Raw genomic sequence first — 19,283 nt, 5'->3', positions numbered from 1 at the left:
GTATTTTTTTTTAATAAACAGAATTTACAAGCTCATTGTGTAAAGAGGTAAATTCACTGTGCCATCATGGACAAGACCAGTCTCTTGGAACACACACGAGATCAGTATTTTCCTCATAACCAGCAAAGCACTCCAGGAAAAGTAAGGTTCAAAACCACAGCAATAAAATACTCCTGCTGGCCCACCCACTGAGCCCAGAGGAGCCCACTTCAGGAAGAGAACAGGGGCTCAGGTGAACAGCTTGCTGCTGAGTTCAAGGACTGAAAATAATCCACCCCAAACAACAGTGCTCTTCTGGCCCCACTCATGTTCCCTCCACAAAAGGAACTATCCCAGATTATTGGTACTACTAGAAAATAAAGAGCTAGACTCTGAAGATGCCAATTAGACCAAGCCTTCATTGCATTTGCAGAAAGCGGTAGGGAAGAACCAAGCTAGAGTCCCCAGTTTAGCAGTGAGCATTCAGCCCTCTGCACCATCAGATGTGATCCGTGTCCCAGCAAATAATGCAGCAGCTATACACGCCTACAGATGCCCAGTCACCTTCCCTCTATCTCAGCTGATTCAATGGCTCTAAAAATGGCATCTTGGTACTGAATGCACACATGGAAAACCTTCCCTCAGGCACCTCAGACTTACCTAGAGTGAGTCTAGGATGCATTTGGGAGCTTATACTGTAATCAGGGACTGGACAGAGAATGTATTTCAGGTAAGAGGGCTGGAAATTAGTTTGTGTTTTCATTTAATGTTGGGCTGTTTATGGCATATATCATAAAAACCCTTACTCTTGTGGTTTAAGTAATCTTGTTTTCTGTGAATGCTTGCAGCAGGGTATTAATGCACTTATCAGGGCACAGCTCTATGCCCTAAGGCTGCCCCTTCTCTTGGTCCTGCCAGTGGTTTGCACACAAGCTGCCCAGGAAAAAATAAGCTTCCAAACAGCCCCTCCAGGCTCAGAGCCCCAGAGAGATTCCAGGTGTGGCCTTATACCATCCCTCCTGCTCTGCCAAGTCCCTCCAGCATCCCAGCACCTCAGCCCTTTGGTTCAAGGTCCAGCCATGCTGTTTTCACACATTCTGCCTCACTTGGCAGGCATTCATTAAAGCCCCAATGTCTAGTTGTTGGTCTTGTGTTGCATCTCCAAGGTAACTCCATTCATATATTGTCAGCTCCTGACAGGTCACTTTTACCAGCCCGACAGGCTCCCTGACTAACATTCATCTTTTTCTCTCTTACACAGAGGAAAATATAACCCTTTCCACCCCGTAGTATAAAGTAGGTGGGCAAACCAAGTCAAACAAAGAAACCACTCACAGTCCATGGGAAAGTTTGTTTTTCCAATTCACTTTGGCACTTCCAAGGGTCACAAAAAGTATCCATTGGGTAATTAAGAGCATTTTTTCCAAGTCTCTGGACATCTGTTTACCTACCCATGCACTCCCATCCATTTGTTGATACTCATCTTTAAAATTTCTTCCTAAAGCATTTGTAGTACACTAGTAAACTCAACGATATCCTGCAAGAGGGAGTTTCATGGGAAAATGATACTTTGCATAAACAACTCTCTTTTGAGTCAGCCTTGGGAGTTTTTCATTCCTGTTCTTCATTGCTTTCAAAGCAGCTTAAAGTAAACAAACCAAATATTGAAAATTTGGTTGTAGAAAAGGTGACTTCCATCTTGCCACACGAAAGGAAAACACCTGGTTGTTAAGCACTTTAAAGATATTTTAATAGAGGCCTGTGCAACTCTGAGGAAGAAAAGCAGAGAGTTGTTTGAAGTCAGTGGAAACTCTCATCTAAGTTTAGATTTGTTCGGATGCATTGCAGTTTCCCTGCACATGTGAGTGGGGTAATAAGCGTCTTTCACTACATTCTTCCATGGTCAAATCATCCAAAGTAATTTTGCAATAGTGCAGAGTCAATATAATTTATAGCAAAAAGGAGTAGCTTGATGTCAGTTTATGTTTCCTCAAATCCTGTTTTCATTGGGCAATTATCGTTTCAGTGGAAAAGGTTCCAAACATCTTCAGTTTTCTGGAGCAGTGCCAAGCAGTTGCATAATGGTAGGGTAATTTTAAACCTATAATTTAGAAAGACCATTTCTGTCTGAATCCATCTTTCAAAAAAAAAAGCTAGCTTTGGAGAGTTACACTTTAGTTTCCAAAGCAAAATCCCTCATTTGTTTTCAAAAATAAACAACCACAGAAGAGGTACCCAGCAGGCCTGCAAAAGCAGGTGCTGCAGGAGCCCTGTCTGCCCATGCTGGCAAGACATAGACAGAAGAACACAGGGAGGGAAGCAGCAGAACCATTACTATTTTGCAACTTACTGTCTGCCCTTTGAAAAACTGCGCTAGCCAACAGCAGGAGGAACAGCTAAAGTGAAGATTAAAACCAGAGCTCATCCTCTGACTAACCTGGGTCCATTGTAAAAAAGCAAAAACCTGCAGGTCGAAGGAACACTAGACACACAGCCTTTTGCTAACATATTCAATGGGGTTTAGGCAAATATATTCCAGATAATTTGCCTTGGAAAACCAGCTATCCCTGATCATTCTATGATTTAGGAGAAACAAAGTCAGATGTTACAACATTAGCCTCACCTAGTCTTCCACCCCTGGTGCTGAACTTCACTTGTGGATGTCTCCACAGGTTTTGGCAGAAAAGGAATAAGATCTGGCAACTAAGAGATTTACAGGCTGGCTTGATCCAAGGACATCACCCAGATCATTTCTGCTGATGCCTTGGCTACAAATCATTTACACATCCTAAGCAATGCTTCAGAAAGAAATCTGTCCAGCTTTGCAGGGAGAGTCCTGTGTGCCTGAGGGCTGTTTCACTGGAAGAGAAACGCATTACAGACTTTCTTGGCCATGAATGCATTTTGGTAGTAACCTGCCCAACTGCTGTATGTGTAATAATCCCATAAAGAAGGTCGACCTCAAATGCAAGCACCTGTTCGTCAAGCTGAGAACTTCACATGAAGCTGAGCTTAAATTCAAACTGGCCATGGCAAAGCTAATGCAGACATTGCTAAATAAACTGTAATTATTCTCCGCAGCACAAAAATAGCCACAGTACTTTTAATTATCTAATAGAAGTATTTGAGAAACTGTGTACAGTTTTTAGAACCTCAAAGTGTCCTTAGAAAAGCACAGAGGTCAAATACCAAGTTTGGGGTTGGCTGTGGGATTCCTGCCATTCATGATGGGAACAGTGGATCTGGCCGAGATCACAGACCTGACTGAATCCCTTCTCCCCGCATTACCTGACAAGCACACACACTGGGAGCAACCCATCCAATTAATACAACACATCACAGACCATAATTGCTAAGAGAACTTTCTCTGGAGCACAGTTAATTTAAACATGTTTTTTAGCAGAAAAATAGCCTGGATTCCCTTTTAAAAGCAAAGGAATTGATGCATACAGTTAAACAAGTGTCCAAGTGTGGTCCCCAAGCTGCGACCTTTAATTCTTTCACCAGCCTGGCTTGCATTCAGTTACAATAAAACTGTGTTCAGACTCTGGTTGACTTTAAATCCTGGTAAGATCCAGAAAACTGACTGGAAAAAACACTATAAGAAATCCCAAACCAAGAAGTAGCCTACTTGTGGGGAAAGCTCATGCCGCAGAGGAGCCTGAGGATGTGGAAACACCAAGCATCAAGCTGTGGTTTTCTACCAGTCATAAAAAGCTCCTACCTCCCAACCTTTTCCCATACACATTAACCTATTTATATTTATACTTGTTATCTAGGTCGACTGCACTAGTGCTGGAGTTAGCACCACCGGGGTTTCAAGATGCCCTGCTCAAATATATACCCATTGCCATTTAAAGCCACATACCTATTTCCGTGATACATCCTCCTTTTGCACACTCCCAATGTTTATGATACATATAATAGCAGGGACTATGCTGTTAACTACCCCAGGAACAGAAACATGTAGCCCTACTCAGGCATATAAAACACGGTGCTTGTGGGATGGTCTGGGCTGAGCCAGGAACTTCACGCGGTTCAGCTAACATCCTATACTGGAAACTTGTTGAAATTTTTTCCATAATATTTTTAAACAGATAAAAACACAGCATGTCACTAATTACCTAATGCCCTGTTGGCATGCCAAACATTGCAAACAAGAACAAGCAAAACTGGAGTCTTCTGGGTAAATTCCCACTGATTCCAGGAAGATTTAGGATATAAGACAGTAGAAAATAAACAGCAAAAGGGGATCTAAGGGGGATCATCTCATTAAAAGCCTAAAAGAACAATGAAAACTTACCTAGACAGAGCTCTTCAATCTTTTACCTCTCTGCAAATGCCACAACTGGTTCCACACAGCACTTCATACACTCATAATGACAACAGCTCCACGGTCCTTTATGTGCAGAGCAACAACGTTTGTTTAATGTGAGCATAAGTGCTTTTCACCGGGCTAAAACCACCACGCAAACAGAGGGAACAGGTTAGACTGTAACGACAATGCATACCAAGCAGCACGGTATGTGTTTGGATAGAAATGTCGCCGTGTGCTCCTCCCTCCACCTGACAAACAAATAAGACCATGGAAGAACACTGCGACTGCTGAAGGCCAAAGGTTTAGTGCTCGTCAGCATCTTCTGTGTCACCAGCAACAGCACAGAGACATCTCGCAGTAGAAAGCTGCAAATCTTTGAGGCCAGGATTTAAGCACAGTTTTTCATTCATTTCAAAGTATATTAGGATCTTGTCCTAAGAAAGATATGAAGGTTTTAGGATTAGGTCCACAGAAGAAACAAGCAAAGGACACCTATCAATGGCAGATGCATCTCGCAGACCACGTTTCATAGTATGAGAGGTTCCCAAAGCTCCTAGAGAGGCAAGAAGATGAGCAAGCACTAGTTAAGCAAACCAGGAAAATTACATCAATGAAAGGGACACAAGCACTGCCATGTTTTGAAGCACATACAATGCACAGAGTAGTGACTATCAAACTTGCCACAGCACAGACAGAAACAAACGTCTCTAAAGCAGTAAGGGGTGGCAGAAGGCAATAATACCTCCAGGAGCTGTTTCCCGATGTAGATTGCCTGGCCATGACCACCAGCATATGACAGCAGCTGTCGGCTTGCAGGCACACACCTTTTGTCTTCGAAATCAAGAAGGCCAGCCATCCCAATCTCCCCAGACTGAGACTTACACACCAGACACCTGTATCCCCTCTACCCTTGTCCCATGTTTTGGAAGACCAGCTTAGTGTCTCTGCCTAGACCCCAGACAGACAGAGCTTCAGAGGAGGCTTGTGCAGTCCCTCAGCAGGCCCTCATGGAGCCCGAGAGCTTGTACATTATCCAAGTTTAGTTCTGTCAAAAGGAACTCGCACAACACTTTGCAGAGCGGCATGTGCCTGCCTTGGAGCATCCCAGGAGTTGTTAGTAACAGGAGTCTTGCTAAAGATCCACAAATATGAGCTCCTACAGCTATAACCTAGTGCTTCATCAACAGCAGAGATCTCTACGTTAGCTGCCACAGCTTCAAGCAGGTCTAGTGCCTCAATAGTGCATGTAGAAGCCAGACTCAAGAGCTGCAGGGGCTGTTGGCTTTGAGATCATCCTCTTTGTTGCTGTAACTGAGTCAGGTCCAGCATCAGGAACCTGGCAGCTGCTGCTCAGGAAGTCTGCTCCACACTGCCCATTACCCCTGCTCAGCTCAGTCCCCACCCAGGGCTTCCAAACAGATCACCAAGTCACACTAAAAATAGCCAGCTCACAAAACCGGCTCTTGGCTGCAGCCACTCCACCCTCAAAGTGCAGAGACTAACTATACTGCCTTCTGCAAACAAAAGGAGAATTCACTCCTCCATCTATTTATAAGCTGCTTTTTCACAGCTTGCAAGCACAAATTCTTTTCAGATGAGGAGCTGAGGAGGGAGAGATGATGCTTTTTGTGGCTCCATGTTGCCCAGAGCCCAGCACCCAACCTGGTCATTCCTTCACCACCTGAGGTTCTTCTCTTTCTTTCAGCTCTCACATCTAGCTTTGTGGCTATCCTGCCCACCAACATGCAGAGCATGATGCAATCTCACTCCCGTGCCACACTGAGAACGCACGTTCACTGGTAGAGCATGCACTGGGTGTATTCTGGTTAAACTAGCATAAAGCATCATTATATTAATATGTTTATACCTTCTTTATTCCACCTCTGACTCATAGCGTATCTACAGGACAAAAGGCATCACTGGACACTTTGTCTAGGCAAGCGTTCCCAGTTCTTGGCTATGCTAGAAGAGCAGCAATAATGAGAGCAACACTGGAAAATGTCTGGCTAACGACCAGGTTAAGTCTCCCTGCCTTGCTGCCCAGCCCCACGCAACTGCCTCACTTTACTAAGAGCTCCCACTGCTGCTACCTGGCTTCTGGCAGCTTCTCTGCCACTGCCATCATAAGCCTGGAGAAGTCTTTGAAATCCACCACAAAATAAGCAATGCATTAGTCCACATCCCAGAACTGGCTGAGTTGCCTGCAAGCCACAGGTTGGTTAATCAATACACTAGATATCCAGAAGCCAAAGATGCACCTGCTAGCCAATTCTATGTAACTTATTAAAAAGATAGTGTTTATTAAACACTTCCTGTCCAAACATGTAAAAATAAGTATCAATAGCATCACAGCAATGGATGTCTCCATGGCATTTGTCCACACTTCCCAATAGGAACTTCAGCTTGGCTAATATCTCTGCATTTCAATCCCCAGAAAGGCTGGGACAGCAAAACCTGGAAGTTTTCAGCTAACAGATCTGGAGCAGCACTGAGTTTTCAGCACAGCAGACGGTGTGACGGCAAACGTGCTGGTTTTAGAGCCAGCCAGCTCCACCACCAATGAATAAGTGGCAATGCCACCTTCAGCAGTCTACCTGCACCTTTAGGTGGCCAGCTTGTGCTGAAGATATCACCACAGCACTTAAAGATGCCACAAAGATACTGGCTTGTCAGTAGCACACCCATGCCAAATCTAGGCCAAATCCAGCCTGGTCTTCCTGGAGGTGGGAGGGCAGTGTGGCACCAACCAAGCACACAACATCCCCTTAGCCAATTCCTGTGGTGGGCTGATGGCAGGATGAGCATTCCGGTAACAGAGATCCTCATTTCTAAACCAGGAAAAGGCTGAGATCCAGAAAGACTGCTTGGAGAAGTCTTTTTTTTTTCCCTTTGTGGATAAGCAGCAGGATAGACAAGGCGATCTTTTACAGTGGTACTTGGTGGAGAAAGGTCAGCTCACATTGGGAGCAGATAGTGAGTAGAGTTACCAGTCAAAGGCACTGCTGTGGTGCTACAGCATCTCTCAGGATGGGAACATCCAGGAGGGACTCCTGAAGGCCCTTAAAGATCTGTCCGAAAAACAAAGGGATGTCCCACAACTCATCTCTCCTTCATGACCACATCTCTGATGAGATTAGTTCAATTTCTGCAGGAAAGGAACTGTCGCTGGCTTAGCAATTCCTCACGAAGACTGGCTCAGACCTGAGCAGTAATGAGATCCCACTGCTCTGTGTCCTGAAATGCTCCAAAGGGCATCTCAGTTCCCCAGGAGGGCAGAGCATGGAAACATGCCAAAAGCTACCCCAAGGGAAGAGTTTCATTACTAAAGAAAGACTAAAGCAAGTCTTGTTTGCTAAATGCTCCAGAAAGGTATTTGGCAGATAACATCTGACTGCTCAGAGCACAAGCCTGATGCCTCGCCTGTTTTAGCATACTGCCTCTAACCAGCAGTCAAGCGTTTTCAGATGGGTTTGTCCATCTCTATTCTTACCACCTCCCGGTATTCTTTTTGCCATGTGAAGCCACAAACTAGCAAAAAAGTAAACCATTAGATTGGCAAAACACGTCCTCTGCAAAGAAGCAAGTCAATCTCGTTTGTTTAATCCCAAGGTGATGGTGCAGCTGGGCATGTCCTCTTTGTGCCTTTAGAGAAAAATCACTTGTTTTTACCTTTAGCTCTGCAGTTCTGGTTGGCATATTTTAACTAACAGGAACTAAGAGTCCAGAAAACTTGCGCACTTACAATTTTTGCCTCTACTTATGTGCAATTCTTGCACATTTTGGCAGTTACCTGTTCACAGCTGGCCTCACAACTTTGCCTAAGTAGTATTTGCAGTCATGACCCTCTGCTTGATAAGGCTGTTGCACAAGAGAGAGAAAAAAATTAAAACAATAGGACATGTAATTAACAGAAGAGCCAAAAAGTGGCTCAGAAGAATAAAACCACTTGACTTGCTTTTGTAAGTAATTTGATTTCAGGTATTGGGGGAACGGGTGTGAAATTAAACACTGTTAAGCATTGATCAAAATTTTACAATTCAAAGTTCAGAAAAGCAATACAACAGGCCCTGGGGCACAATCAATCCTGTTCCACTTTCACATGTCGCCAGAAATCTAATACTGGACCCACATATATCAATAGCCATTCCATGCTAGCTCAGTAGGCCAGCTACAATATTTTGTCCCTATCCTCATTTGATCCTATTAGTTAAAGAAGCCTTTGAAAAATCATAACCACAGGAGCCTTTACAGGGTTAGCACAACTCAGAACCTTTAATATTTGCACACCAGTTTGGAGAGAAGGAGCAAATACAGAGCCACGGAGGATCTGTAACCAATAGTGCCTCATACAAAATTCTCTGGCCAAGTGGTAGAGCTTTTTCCCTGTTTAAAAGGATTCTAGAACAGGGAAGAGTTTCTTTAGTCCTCTGCCCCAAGTTAAGTGACAAGCAGGCATTTCCTCAATACATGGATTTTAAGTTTCTACAACTGCACCACAGGCTACAAGAGGACTAACTTTCTCCTACTATGTTCATTCACACTTCTCAGGCTAGAGAGCGCCACATATATTTGACCTGTTGCACACACTCTTCATTCATACTAGCAGGAAATAAATCACCTGAATTTAATACAGCCTCAGCATGCACTCAAACACTGCACAATCAAAGATTTATGTGTGTACCCCCTGTCCCTACCCTTGCTAAGGTAATCAAAGAAGTAAATTGTCCTTAGGGCCTCTGTCAGATCAGGTTTCAGAGTTGATCATTTCCCTGCACAAGAACACATGCTTAGCTTAAAAACAAAACTAAACATAAACATAAAAAGCATGTACATTCTCCCAAGATTCTTAAGTTGTTGTGTGTTGTTTAAAATAAAGAAACAAACCAAAACATAGCCACCCACATTATCTATGCTCCTCACATCATGTCAGAATGAACACGCAACACTGTACTAATTCTACCTAAAAGTGCATCAAGAATACTTTGCCAGTTCAGCAAGGAAATTGTCTCTGCAGCAAGCACAGTAAAGACATGCTTACACCTATTGCCACATTCCCCTCTCAGCACCAAAATGCTGAGCCCCATGCCCCCATCTCCCAGCGACACGTAGCAACTTGCACTATCATCCACTGGCTGAATTTTCAAAGATAAATGTTGTTCTTTTCCCAGTGTTTGGGTGAGATTCCCTGCAAGCCATTTTGTTATCTTCTCTCCATTCCCTCCCTTAAAACCTCCCAGCTTGTGATGGCAATAGTGAGTTTAACCAGAGCACAAGGCTGCAGATGTGCGGAGCCATTCCACGCCACCCTGCCATCCGCTACACCCTCATCTGCACCCACATGCCAGCATTTATCTCACACTTGGGCTGGAAGCTCCAGGGTGCAGCGGCTGCTCTTTCTAACTTGCTGTTTGCACAGTGCATAGCACAGAGGCCTTCACACGCTGATAGGCTTCAGGTGTTTTAACAGTACAAACAGGAGTTGTGCAATGCCCTGGGGATTTCAAACAGCTGGCCTCTCAGTCCCCGCTTCTCATACCGATTTTGTAAATGGACAGTGAATATTTGTTTGTGTAAACCGTACCAATGTGTGAAAAGATCAGAGCTCGCTTCAGCCAGAAAGCATTCCTCACAGTTAAGGTCCTTGGAAATCCCCTTGCATAAGGAGTGCCTTGGTAAATCATACAGTGATAATGCCTTGGATTTAAATATTCATCATTAGTATCATCAAGACAGACTTGTGTTTTAGAGGCGCACAAAACATCAGGCCTCTCTCCAATACAGAAGATAAGTCTGATCCAGCTTGGAAAAAGAACTTTAAACCATTTAATTGAATCCACCCAGACAAGTTTCTGGACTGGGGAAGAGCAGAAGAAGATAAGATTAAAATTCATTACACTTTTCACCTTTGCTGTTTCCAACAAAAGTCCTTGCTACACAAAGCTGCTCTCTAGACTGCACCAATGATGGGTCATCTCACCGAGACTCCCAGGGCTTGCTTTTTGCTCATCTCCATCTCCTCCCACTCTTGGGGCTCACCTGTAGTCATGAGTGAGGGTGACACAAGACTCCTCCTTCCTCAGCCTGGCCAGGAGTGCTCCACCCTCCAGCTGCAGCCTGACCAGCCGTGCATCTTCAAGAATGTTCTTCATCAACTGCCTGTAACTCCTCAGCAGCACAGCTGCTCCCTGGAGGGATCACAAGAGCAAGATGAGGAGTTACTGCAACTGATAGGGAATGAGGGAACGGGCAAAAACCAGTACCCAGCCCAAAACACACACACAAGCCACATCCCAGCCTGGTCCACCCTAGGAAAGAGGGAGGTTGGTTCCCACAGCTGTTTCTCTCAAGCCTGCCAAGTCCAAAGTGATCAAGAGTTCTCCTTATGCTCCTGATACTTTCCCCACCAGGCTAAAACTGAAACCCAGTTCCTGTCACTGTCCATACTGCATTTGCCAGGCACAGAGAGAATGAGCTTTCTGGCCTCATTTTCCACGCTCAGCTAGCTCTGACTGCTCTTAGAGCCTGGACCTGCACAGCTCCAAGCTGTGGGATGAGATGCACATGTGTGTTTATAGAAACACACATATGCAGGAAGGCCAGAGAAGCCACCATTGTACCTTCCATCGTTCTACTGCTGTGACAATGCAGAGCTGGCAGCAATTTCCTACTCTGTCAGGTGTACAGCAGCTTCTTGAGGGCAGGGGATATAACGTGTTTGCAACAACACTGGCTCAGCCTTTGTACCTTTCTCCTCTTGCCCACTTTCAAATTTCTGTTTTGGAAGCAGCAAAGCTGGAACCACAGCACAGCCTTGGCCTTGTGAACACCATCATCTATATTATCACCTAACTTTATTCCAGGACATTCAAGCCAACCAGGTGTGGCACAGCCTGAGGCAGCTGCTCAGTGCTAGAGACACCAAAGCTGGTACCAGCTACAGAGCAGTGGAGCTGCCAAGAATGCACGCCAAGGCTGGAGCAAGCACCCAGCAGCAATAAGCACAGCTGAAGAGCAGATCTCTGGAGTGCTGCTGAGGGATCACAGAACTAGATTCTATCTCCAGTGGAGTCCCCATCACTTCATTTAGTTCAGCTTCGATGAGTCCCGCTGCCCCAACAGCTCCACAGTGACACACAGCACTTGGAATAACCTGCTACTACAGCTTGCAAATCGAAAGCTACAGCTGCACAAGGTGAGGGACACACTTACCTCAGCTTTTTCTGGTAATTTTCCAGATTCCACTTTATGAATGGCTCCCTGGAGAAAGGCACAAGCACCTTGGCATCCTTGTAGCAAATGTTCCAGCTTCTACAAGAAGAAAGGACCAAGGTGGAGATTGTTGTCACATGGTTTACAGAAAAGCTGTCTTTTCAGCTTGCAGGAGGTTAAAAGTACAGAAATCAAGACAGGATCAAACACGTTACCCCAGGCTTCAATTATACCATTTGGTGAGGCTGAATCAGCAAAGAGAGGCCCATCAGGGGCTTCAGATACATCACTCTCCATCAAGGCCTCTATGCAGCCCTTATAAACTTGCATACCTATGGTTTGTATGGAAAACACTTTAGAGACAAAAAATAATCATAAAAAAAATCTGTACACTTATGTTCCACATTCTTCTACTATTAGTGTTTCTTGTAACTTCCCACTAAGATGAATCACTGTGCATGAATTTTGGAGGAACAAAACAAAGAACAAGTACTTGGAATCTCTCTATATTAAATAATTTTTCTTCATATCAAAAGTAGTGTAAATTAAAGATTAGGAAACCAGAAAGCTTCTACAATTAAGCAACTTCAACTACTGACAAATCTGAAATGGCTCCTCTTTTCAGAGCAGGGGCGAAGAACAAAAAATATACTAAAAAATAACCCCTGACATTCCACAGAGGTTCATGAGACAGTACTTTTAAGAAGTCAGTGATATAAAGCCTAAATCAGAGAAGGGAGAAGCAGCTATTCCAAAACAACCATGCTCAAAACAAAACAAAACAAAAAAAAGCATCTGTTTGAATCTTTACTGAACTGAACTCCCTCCCTGGAATGCTGGAACAGCCCCAGCAGTGACAGATTAGCAGGCAGGATGCAGGTGAGATCACGGAGACAGGAAATAAATGCTGTTTGACACATAGCTGCAAATCTAAAGGGGTTGAGCATATGGGTTATTCCCACACACAGCACATCCCATAAACAGGCAATCCCAACTAGTTCCCTTTGGTAATGTTCTGTATGTTAAAATGCAAGACGCAAACAAGAAGTGTCCTGCCATCATGCTCCTTCCTTCAAGAATTCTCCTTCTGCAAGGACAGAGCACCAAAGCTTTCAAGATTTTCTCCAACTCTGTCCAGAAAACTAAAACATAACCTCTTGAAAAGCCTCTCTGCTCACTCACGGCCAAATAAACTTCAAAGTCAATCCCAGGCACCAAGATTAGTCTTCTATACACTTACTGCCTCGGCACAGGTTCATACTGGCACTTTTAGATGCAAGTTTAAAAAACAGGCTCTAAAATAAGTCGGAAAAGAGAAGTTTACATTTGGCATGCGCTGAGCCTAGCTGCTGAAGCTTGTCACCAGCACCACAAACAATTATCAAGGATATCTTAACCAGCTTCAAATTCTGCACAGTGTGCCACGCAGCACTCCGGGCAGAGAGATCACAGCCAAAAGATCATGGAATCTTCTGGAAGCAAAGGTGACGTTTCTGTCATCCAGCAGGGTGAGCAAATCGAGCTCAACATGAAGACAGCCAATTTGTGCACAGATTTACAGAGATTTAATCCTGTCTGGTCTCAGCGTGCCAAATCATGTCTCAATACAGCTTTTAAAGATTCAGCAAGCACATGATCCACAGGACTTATGCTCCCTCCACAGCACAACTGTACACAGAGCTGGGTTTTGGCACCACAGATGCTACTTTTACAGACTTCTGGCAGTCTGCACATACCCTGCTGCACACCCAGCAATACCTGCAGTCCTGCCACAGATCAGCATGTGCTGCACTGGTGGCTGCAGCACTCACCAGTGCTTGCAGCACCCTCTGCCAGGGCTGCCTTCTTTATAAACTGTGTCTAGGTGCTACAGTTTCGGTCCATCTACCCCTGAGGCTTAACCTGGCTCAGCTCAAACATTTCCACGGGTCTGGTTCTAATCCACACCTGAGTACAGTTCACTGTAGATCTCTTGAGACTTTTCTTGATAAAAGTGCAAAAATCAAAGAGGACCCTAGTACCCAGGCATACTCCAAGCAGTCAAACAACAGGGAAAAAGAACTGATTGCTGGGACTGCCTCCTGTTGTTATCTCGGGTCCAAGACTCCAAGAGAATCTGCATGTTTCTTTTGTTTCCTTGCCTGGTTTGGCTAGTTCTCAAAGAGGAATACAATGCTCCCCCTGGGCTGAATCTTTTCTGTATTTTTAGTTTAGATCCTTTCTAAATAGTTAAAATTTGATGACAGCTTTGGTAAATAAGTGAATTATAACTAAAGAAAGAAAAAGATGTTCCTAGAAGTAACTGAACGGATTATCAGGAACTTATAAGTCTCACTCCTGCCAGGACTGCAGTTTTTACTAATGAGCTCTTAGCCTGGTCTGGGGAACCTGCTCCAAAAACAACAGGCTCTAACTATTTTTATTATGCTCAAGTCCTTGATTGTTAGTTCAATAACGCCATGATATTGAAACCTTCCCCTGAGATCAGCCTAAGAACTGTCTGCCCTTAAAACTCAGAGTATAACTGAAGAGAAGTACCACTGTATATCACAACAAACCAGGATTTTGTTTCTTCTTTTGCTTCGAAATATGGTGAAATCTGAATTAACGCAGTTCAAGCAAATTAGTTAAAAACAAAAGTTTTTGTTCCTGCAGTTATGCTAACAGGCCACAGTGTGCATCCATTTTATGAAGACAGTATCAGTATTCTTTTGATAAGAGATTAATTTGCATACATAGCTATTACAGGAGCCATTATCCTTTAATGCTTGTCTCCTCTTGCTTCAACTCCAGCACCGTGCCATTTCTTCTCTCAGATACCAAAGAATACGAGACATCTTACTCACCATGCGGAAACTTAACCAGTCCCGGTGGCAATAAGGGAAAGTCCCATCCAGTTCTAGAGGCAGCTGTGAGCTGTCTATGTGCTTATGAAGGGATTTCATGGAGGTGAGAACTTCAAACTGCACACGAACAGAAGAAATAAAAGCACATATGGATTAGGGTGTGAGTATTGGAGGAGGAGGGGAAGGTTAACAGATGACAGTATCCTTTATTTCTTTATCTGTCTTGCATAGAAACAAGGCACATGGCATATATCTGCAGTATAAGTACAATGTGAACAAAACCAAGACAAACAAACAAAAAAAATCAATCCAGTCTTAGAGCAGCTTGCTGTACAGCTTAGTGGGTGAACCCTGAGGGAACGCAGGCCACAACACGCCGTTTCAGCGAGCAGAACATCTGTGATGGTAGTCTGGCAGCAGTTAATCTTCTCCAAAGCCAGTATCTCCGAGTATAAGCAGAGCAACTCCCTCAATACATTCCCAACTCCCTCGTATGTTCCCACATTGTGCTTCAATTTGAATTTGTTTGGAGAGTCTGAGCACTTAAATCCAGCCCCCAGTTTCTCCACCTCACTTCCTGGAAAAACAGTCAAACAGTGCAGCCTCTGCCCTGCCCTCAACTCTCATCACAGCAGCTCCAAGTGTTTCCTGGATCCTCACACAGATAACTTGCCTTCTGCAAGTCTGTAGGACCTCAGAGCAGTTTTATGCACAGAAAAACAGACAAGTGCTCCTGCAGGTACATGGATGCCCGCTCAGGCACTCAGGTGCAGACATTTAGCTCCCACACACACACGCTGAAATTTCCACCTCCTTGCAAAATACTGATGATGCTTCCAATTCCTCCCGCATGCCCATGCCTTTCTTAGCCTTTGCTCTGCTCCCTCCTACGCACTTCAGATTTATTCAATGTGCTTAATGTCTGCTGTAGCTCTCCCTGTGCGCACACGCCTGTAGCCCCTTTCTTACTTCAGATTCTTCCACACGGGGGCTATGAGGAAATGGACTAATAGCTTTTGTTATTCTTCAGTGTTTCGGGGCAGCAGCACACCACACGCAGAGCAAACCTGATGCTGTTCACAATGTCTACAGCCACAGGAGCCAAAAGGAAGGTCCTGGCCCACTCTGAAGCCTACAGGTTTTCAGCAGGCACAGAATTTCAGTTCACTCTTGTAGCTTGTAGCAGTCTTAGAGCACGAGATGATCCAGGTGCAGTCTGGTGCTCTATTCACTCACTACAGAGTGGCTGAGAACCTACATTTCTTATACAGCTATGGAATACCAAAGACAGATCTACTTCTAGTGGGGGTGTTCAATGACGTTGTGATGATTTTTGCCTCCTCTATTACCACCTCATATTAGTCTTGCCAGACATTTCAGCTGCAATAGAAGCCTCACAGACTTCTGTCTCCTCTCCCCGCCTCTTGCAGATGTCTCTCAGCCACTGACAGCAGCAGCTATGAGGAGAGGAAACATGAGAGATGCAAAATCCAGGAAAGCAACAAGTGCCTTCAAAGGATGGAGCTCAGGATTTAGCCTAACGTGATCTCTTCCTGACCAAGGATTTTCCCTCTTCTTAACAGCAGAACATGAAAAGCATCCCTGTCACTCTATTGTGCAGGGCTCCTCCACACAGCTATCCACATTCCCAACAAACTCCCTGTGTCTTGAGAGCCCCAGCAGACTGACATAATTAAGGTGCAAATGTCACTGACAGACTCTGCAATAAACACAGCATGACAGAGATATGTTCAGCTTGCATAAACTTTACAACCCTATAAATACCACACCTGTAAGAGACCACAGCCATAAAATACAGAGAACAACTACAGAGATTCCATGTGAGAATAAATATACATCAGTGGACAGAGATCTCGCTGTTCAGAGAGTTCAACAGAGGATGTCAAGAGCTCTCTAGGAACCTCTGGATGAATAGTTCCATTACCTGTACTGCTGGTGGCTTCTCCATCCGAAAAGTCAGATCTCTTTCAACCAGAAGCAGTACTCCGTGAATACAATGAGGATCCACGTCCTACAACAGAACAGAGTGCAAATCCATTACTGATCTGCCTGGGACACTAAGGAGAAGGTACCATACACAATTTGTACACAAAATTGCAGTTTATCCTTCAAAGGTGTTTATGAAGCCTGGAACACAGTCACCAGGTATAGGGAAGGCCATTCTACAGAGCACCAAGGTTATGTCCCTAAGGCAGTCTGTGTCAGATGAACTAGTCCTGCAGTATTTAAGGAAGCAATGAAAGAGGTCAGGTCTTGGCTGTATTACAGAAACTTTGCCTTCTACACAGGGAAATGTGTCGGGGGGAGGGGAAACAAAAACAAAACAAAAAATACCACTAAAACTAAACAACAGCATGTTCAATGTCCAAGGTTTTTTTTGATAACTTCCCTGGTCACTTCTAACTGAAAGGAAGTTTGTGGTTTTGTTTTCCCCCCACAGCACCAAAAAATGTCATCTTTACTTACTGCCAACTCACAATCAAGAACTTGCATCCTGTTGCTACTGTTAAACCAACAGAAATTCCAAATACAAGGGACATCTGGCAGCTGTAGTTCAAACTCTGTGATCCAGGAGCAGCTCACCAATTTTAGAAGCATTCTACAGGGAAGTGAGAAACAGGCACAGAGAGCGACAGCAGGAAGAGGGAAACAGCAGAAAGGTCCAGACCATAGAGACAGGGCCCACTACGTACATGATGCCTGGACCAGGATAGCAAGGAGAACAGCCACGTAAGCTGTCGTTCCACATGGTTAAATAAAAGCCATCCCATCTAGATGTCTCCCAGATGGTCTCTGCCTCTGCAAATATCTTGGAAACTGTCAAGCAACAAATCCTTTCTGGTATTGCCTGAGCTACAAGGAACCTGCAACATAGCAGGCCATGCCAGCAAGGGAAACCCATTAAAATAAATGGGATCAGCAGTGTTTAGGGTTAAATGTCTGGCATGAGCAGCAGTGCCAGAATACAGAGGCAAGTGGACCAGCAGAGACTGATACACCTAACCTGACACTGGGCCTAGTACAGCAATTAAGTAACAATGCCAACTGAAGGAGACCAAATTCTACAAGTGAAAGCAGCAGCAGAGATTCTAGAGCAGAGGAAGAAACCTTTCCCTCATCTAGTCCTAAAAATATGATCCTTTTGAACAGGCAGGAAAAAAAATCCTAACTAAAACACCTCCCAAAACAGTAAGAGGTTTCCAATTCTTCTCAAATCCCCTTCTCCAAAACAAATTATTCACACTTTCACTGTTATCTGAACACTGATCAAAAGGCCAAAAATAATTTACTGCATAATTAGCCTGTGTTAGGTAAATACTGAAGCTCATCTGAGGAGAGGATGGGGAGGTATTACAGCTGTTTCAGCAGCTCTGAATTTGTCTGCTAGAAAGTACTGAAGGATGAAGACTAACCACAATTTCAAGACAGATTATGGCACTAAATAAATTTATTCTTTCACAATGCCTCTTCTACTCCAACAGTCATGAGATGTGCAATCTGAGTGAGGGATAAAGGTAGTGATGGTGTAACACGAGGTTACAACAACAGCCAAAACACTCACTTGTTTGTTACTCCTGAAAATAGAAACTGAAAAAGTCATTAATAAATAAAGCTGTCAGGGAAGAAGGTCAGGGTTTTCCAGTCCAAGAAGTAGTCATATTTCTAATGAAATCAAGTCTTTTTCCCCATATTTTTTTCTTTAAACAGTTGAAGATAGGTCAGTTTCACCCAGCACTGAAGGAGCAATCCAAATGGAATAAACCAGTTTACAGGAGCACCTCAGGAGACAGAGCTGGAAACAGCAGGATACTACTTGAGGAAACCTTCCTGAAGCCTTCCACACAATCTCTTACCACCTTTTCTAACAAAACCAGCTCTCCGGAAGCAAAGAAACAGAGTCCCTCACATGTAAGTGAACTCTTCACCTCCCAAAACAGGCACAGTGTAGACAGTGCAGAATAGAGGGGCATCATCAGGAGTTAAGAAAGCACCAGGGTAAATACCCATTCTTTTATTCTTCTTTAAAAAGAGCATTAGATAATTTCTTCCATCTTTCTCAGACTGAAGTTTCCAACAGTCTTCTGGCTTCCTGACCCACACGGAAGCCCATGGCCAGACTTAACACTGCTGGCCCAGTTTGAAACACAGGCTGCCAGGAATGCCTGTGCAGATGGGACAGTCCCCAAATACCACGTTCCATCTCAAAGCGACCACTTCTAAGGAGTTGTAGGTCTTTAATGTCAGACCAAGGTCCTCTGTACTTCTGCAGTAACAGGGCATGCAAATACACCTCTTGAACAGAAAGGTTTGCATAGAACCCTTCTGCTTTTAACTGTTACTGCATCTTTGTGTTCACAAACAGACTCTTCCTGATCCAACACGCAGCAGGATTAAGCGTTTGTACTGATACACAAAATTCAAAAGAATTTCACTCCACAAAGACTCAGGTAGAGGGAAGTCCCACAACTATCTGTTCACTGGAGGCCATTCCGCTGCCCATGTCCTGCCTGCTCACTGACCAAGGGATCAGCCCAGCACTACTGAACAGGTCCCCCAGCATGGAGCTGCCTGGTGACAATCTGTGACCAGACATCACAGCAGCATTTACCTCTGCAGAAATCCTTGCTCCAAAGCATCATTATGCAGCTTCCCACAGGAACAAGCACGATCTATTCTTGCAGCACGTACACATTACACATTTCCCTTCACCTCAGTACAGAGCTGCCAGAGTTCTTCCTGCTTCTTCCTGATTTAGCTCTGCTGCAGTGCTTTATTCTGCCCCTGCTCCCAGTGCTGGCTGGGACAAAAGGATTTCCCAGCCACTCATATTCTAAGAAGGGTGAAAAATCTTGCGGAACACAAATGCCCCCACCCTCAAGGCAGAGAAGATGAGAAGCTTTCACCAGTTT

General features: G+C 44.3%; 1 protein-coding gene across 15 annotated transcripts in view; it reads right to left on the bottom strand.

The window, feature by feature from the left end:
• Positions 1-19,283, bottom strand: part of PLEKHG4 (pleckstrin homology and RhoGEF domain containing G4) — a 95,520-nt gene that overhangs the window by 33,083 nt on the left and 43,154 nt on the right. For all 15 annotated transcript variants that reach the window (XR_010465967.1, XM_065029050.1, XM_065029054.1 and 12 more), the window contains 4 exons: positions 16,298-16,384; positions 14,353-14,469; positions 11,507-11,605; positions 10,334-10,482 (listed from right to left, as the gene is read on the bottom strand). Coding sequence is in view for 14 of the 15 variants with exons in the window: in XM_065029050.1 (XP_064885122.1) it covers positions 10,334-10,482; positions 11,507-11,605; positions 14,353-14,469; positions 16,298-16,384 (452 nt within the window). In the remaining variant the exon portion in view is untranslated. The remainder of the gene's footprint in view (positions 1-10,333; positions 10,483-11,506; positions 11,606-14,352; positions 14,470-16,297; positions 16,385-19,283) is intronic.

The sequence above is a fragment of the Columba livia genome, chromosome 13 (genome assembly GCF_036013475.1).
Source record: "Columba livia isolate bColLiv1 breed racing homer chromosome 13, bColLiv1.pat.W.v2, whole genome shotgun sequence".
Classification (NCBI taxonomy): domain Eukaryota; kingdom Metazoa; phylum Chordata; class Aves; order Columbiformes; family Columbidae; genus Columba; species Columba livia.
This window is presented reverse-complemented; position numbering and strand designations above follow the sequence as displayed.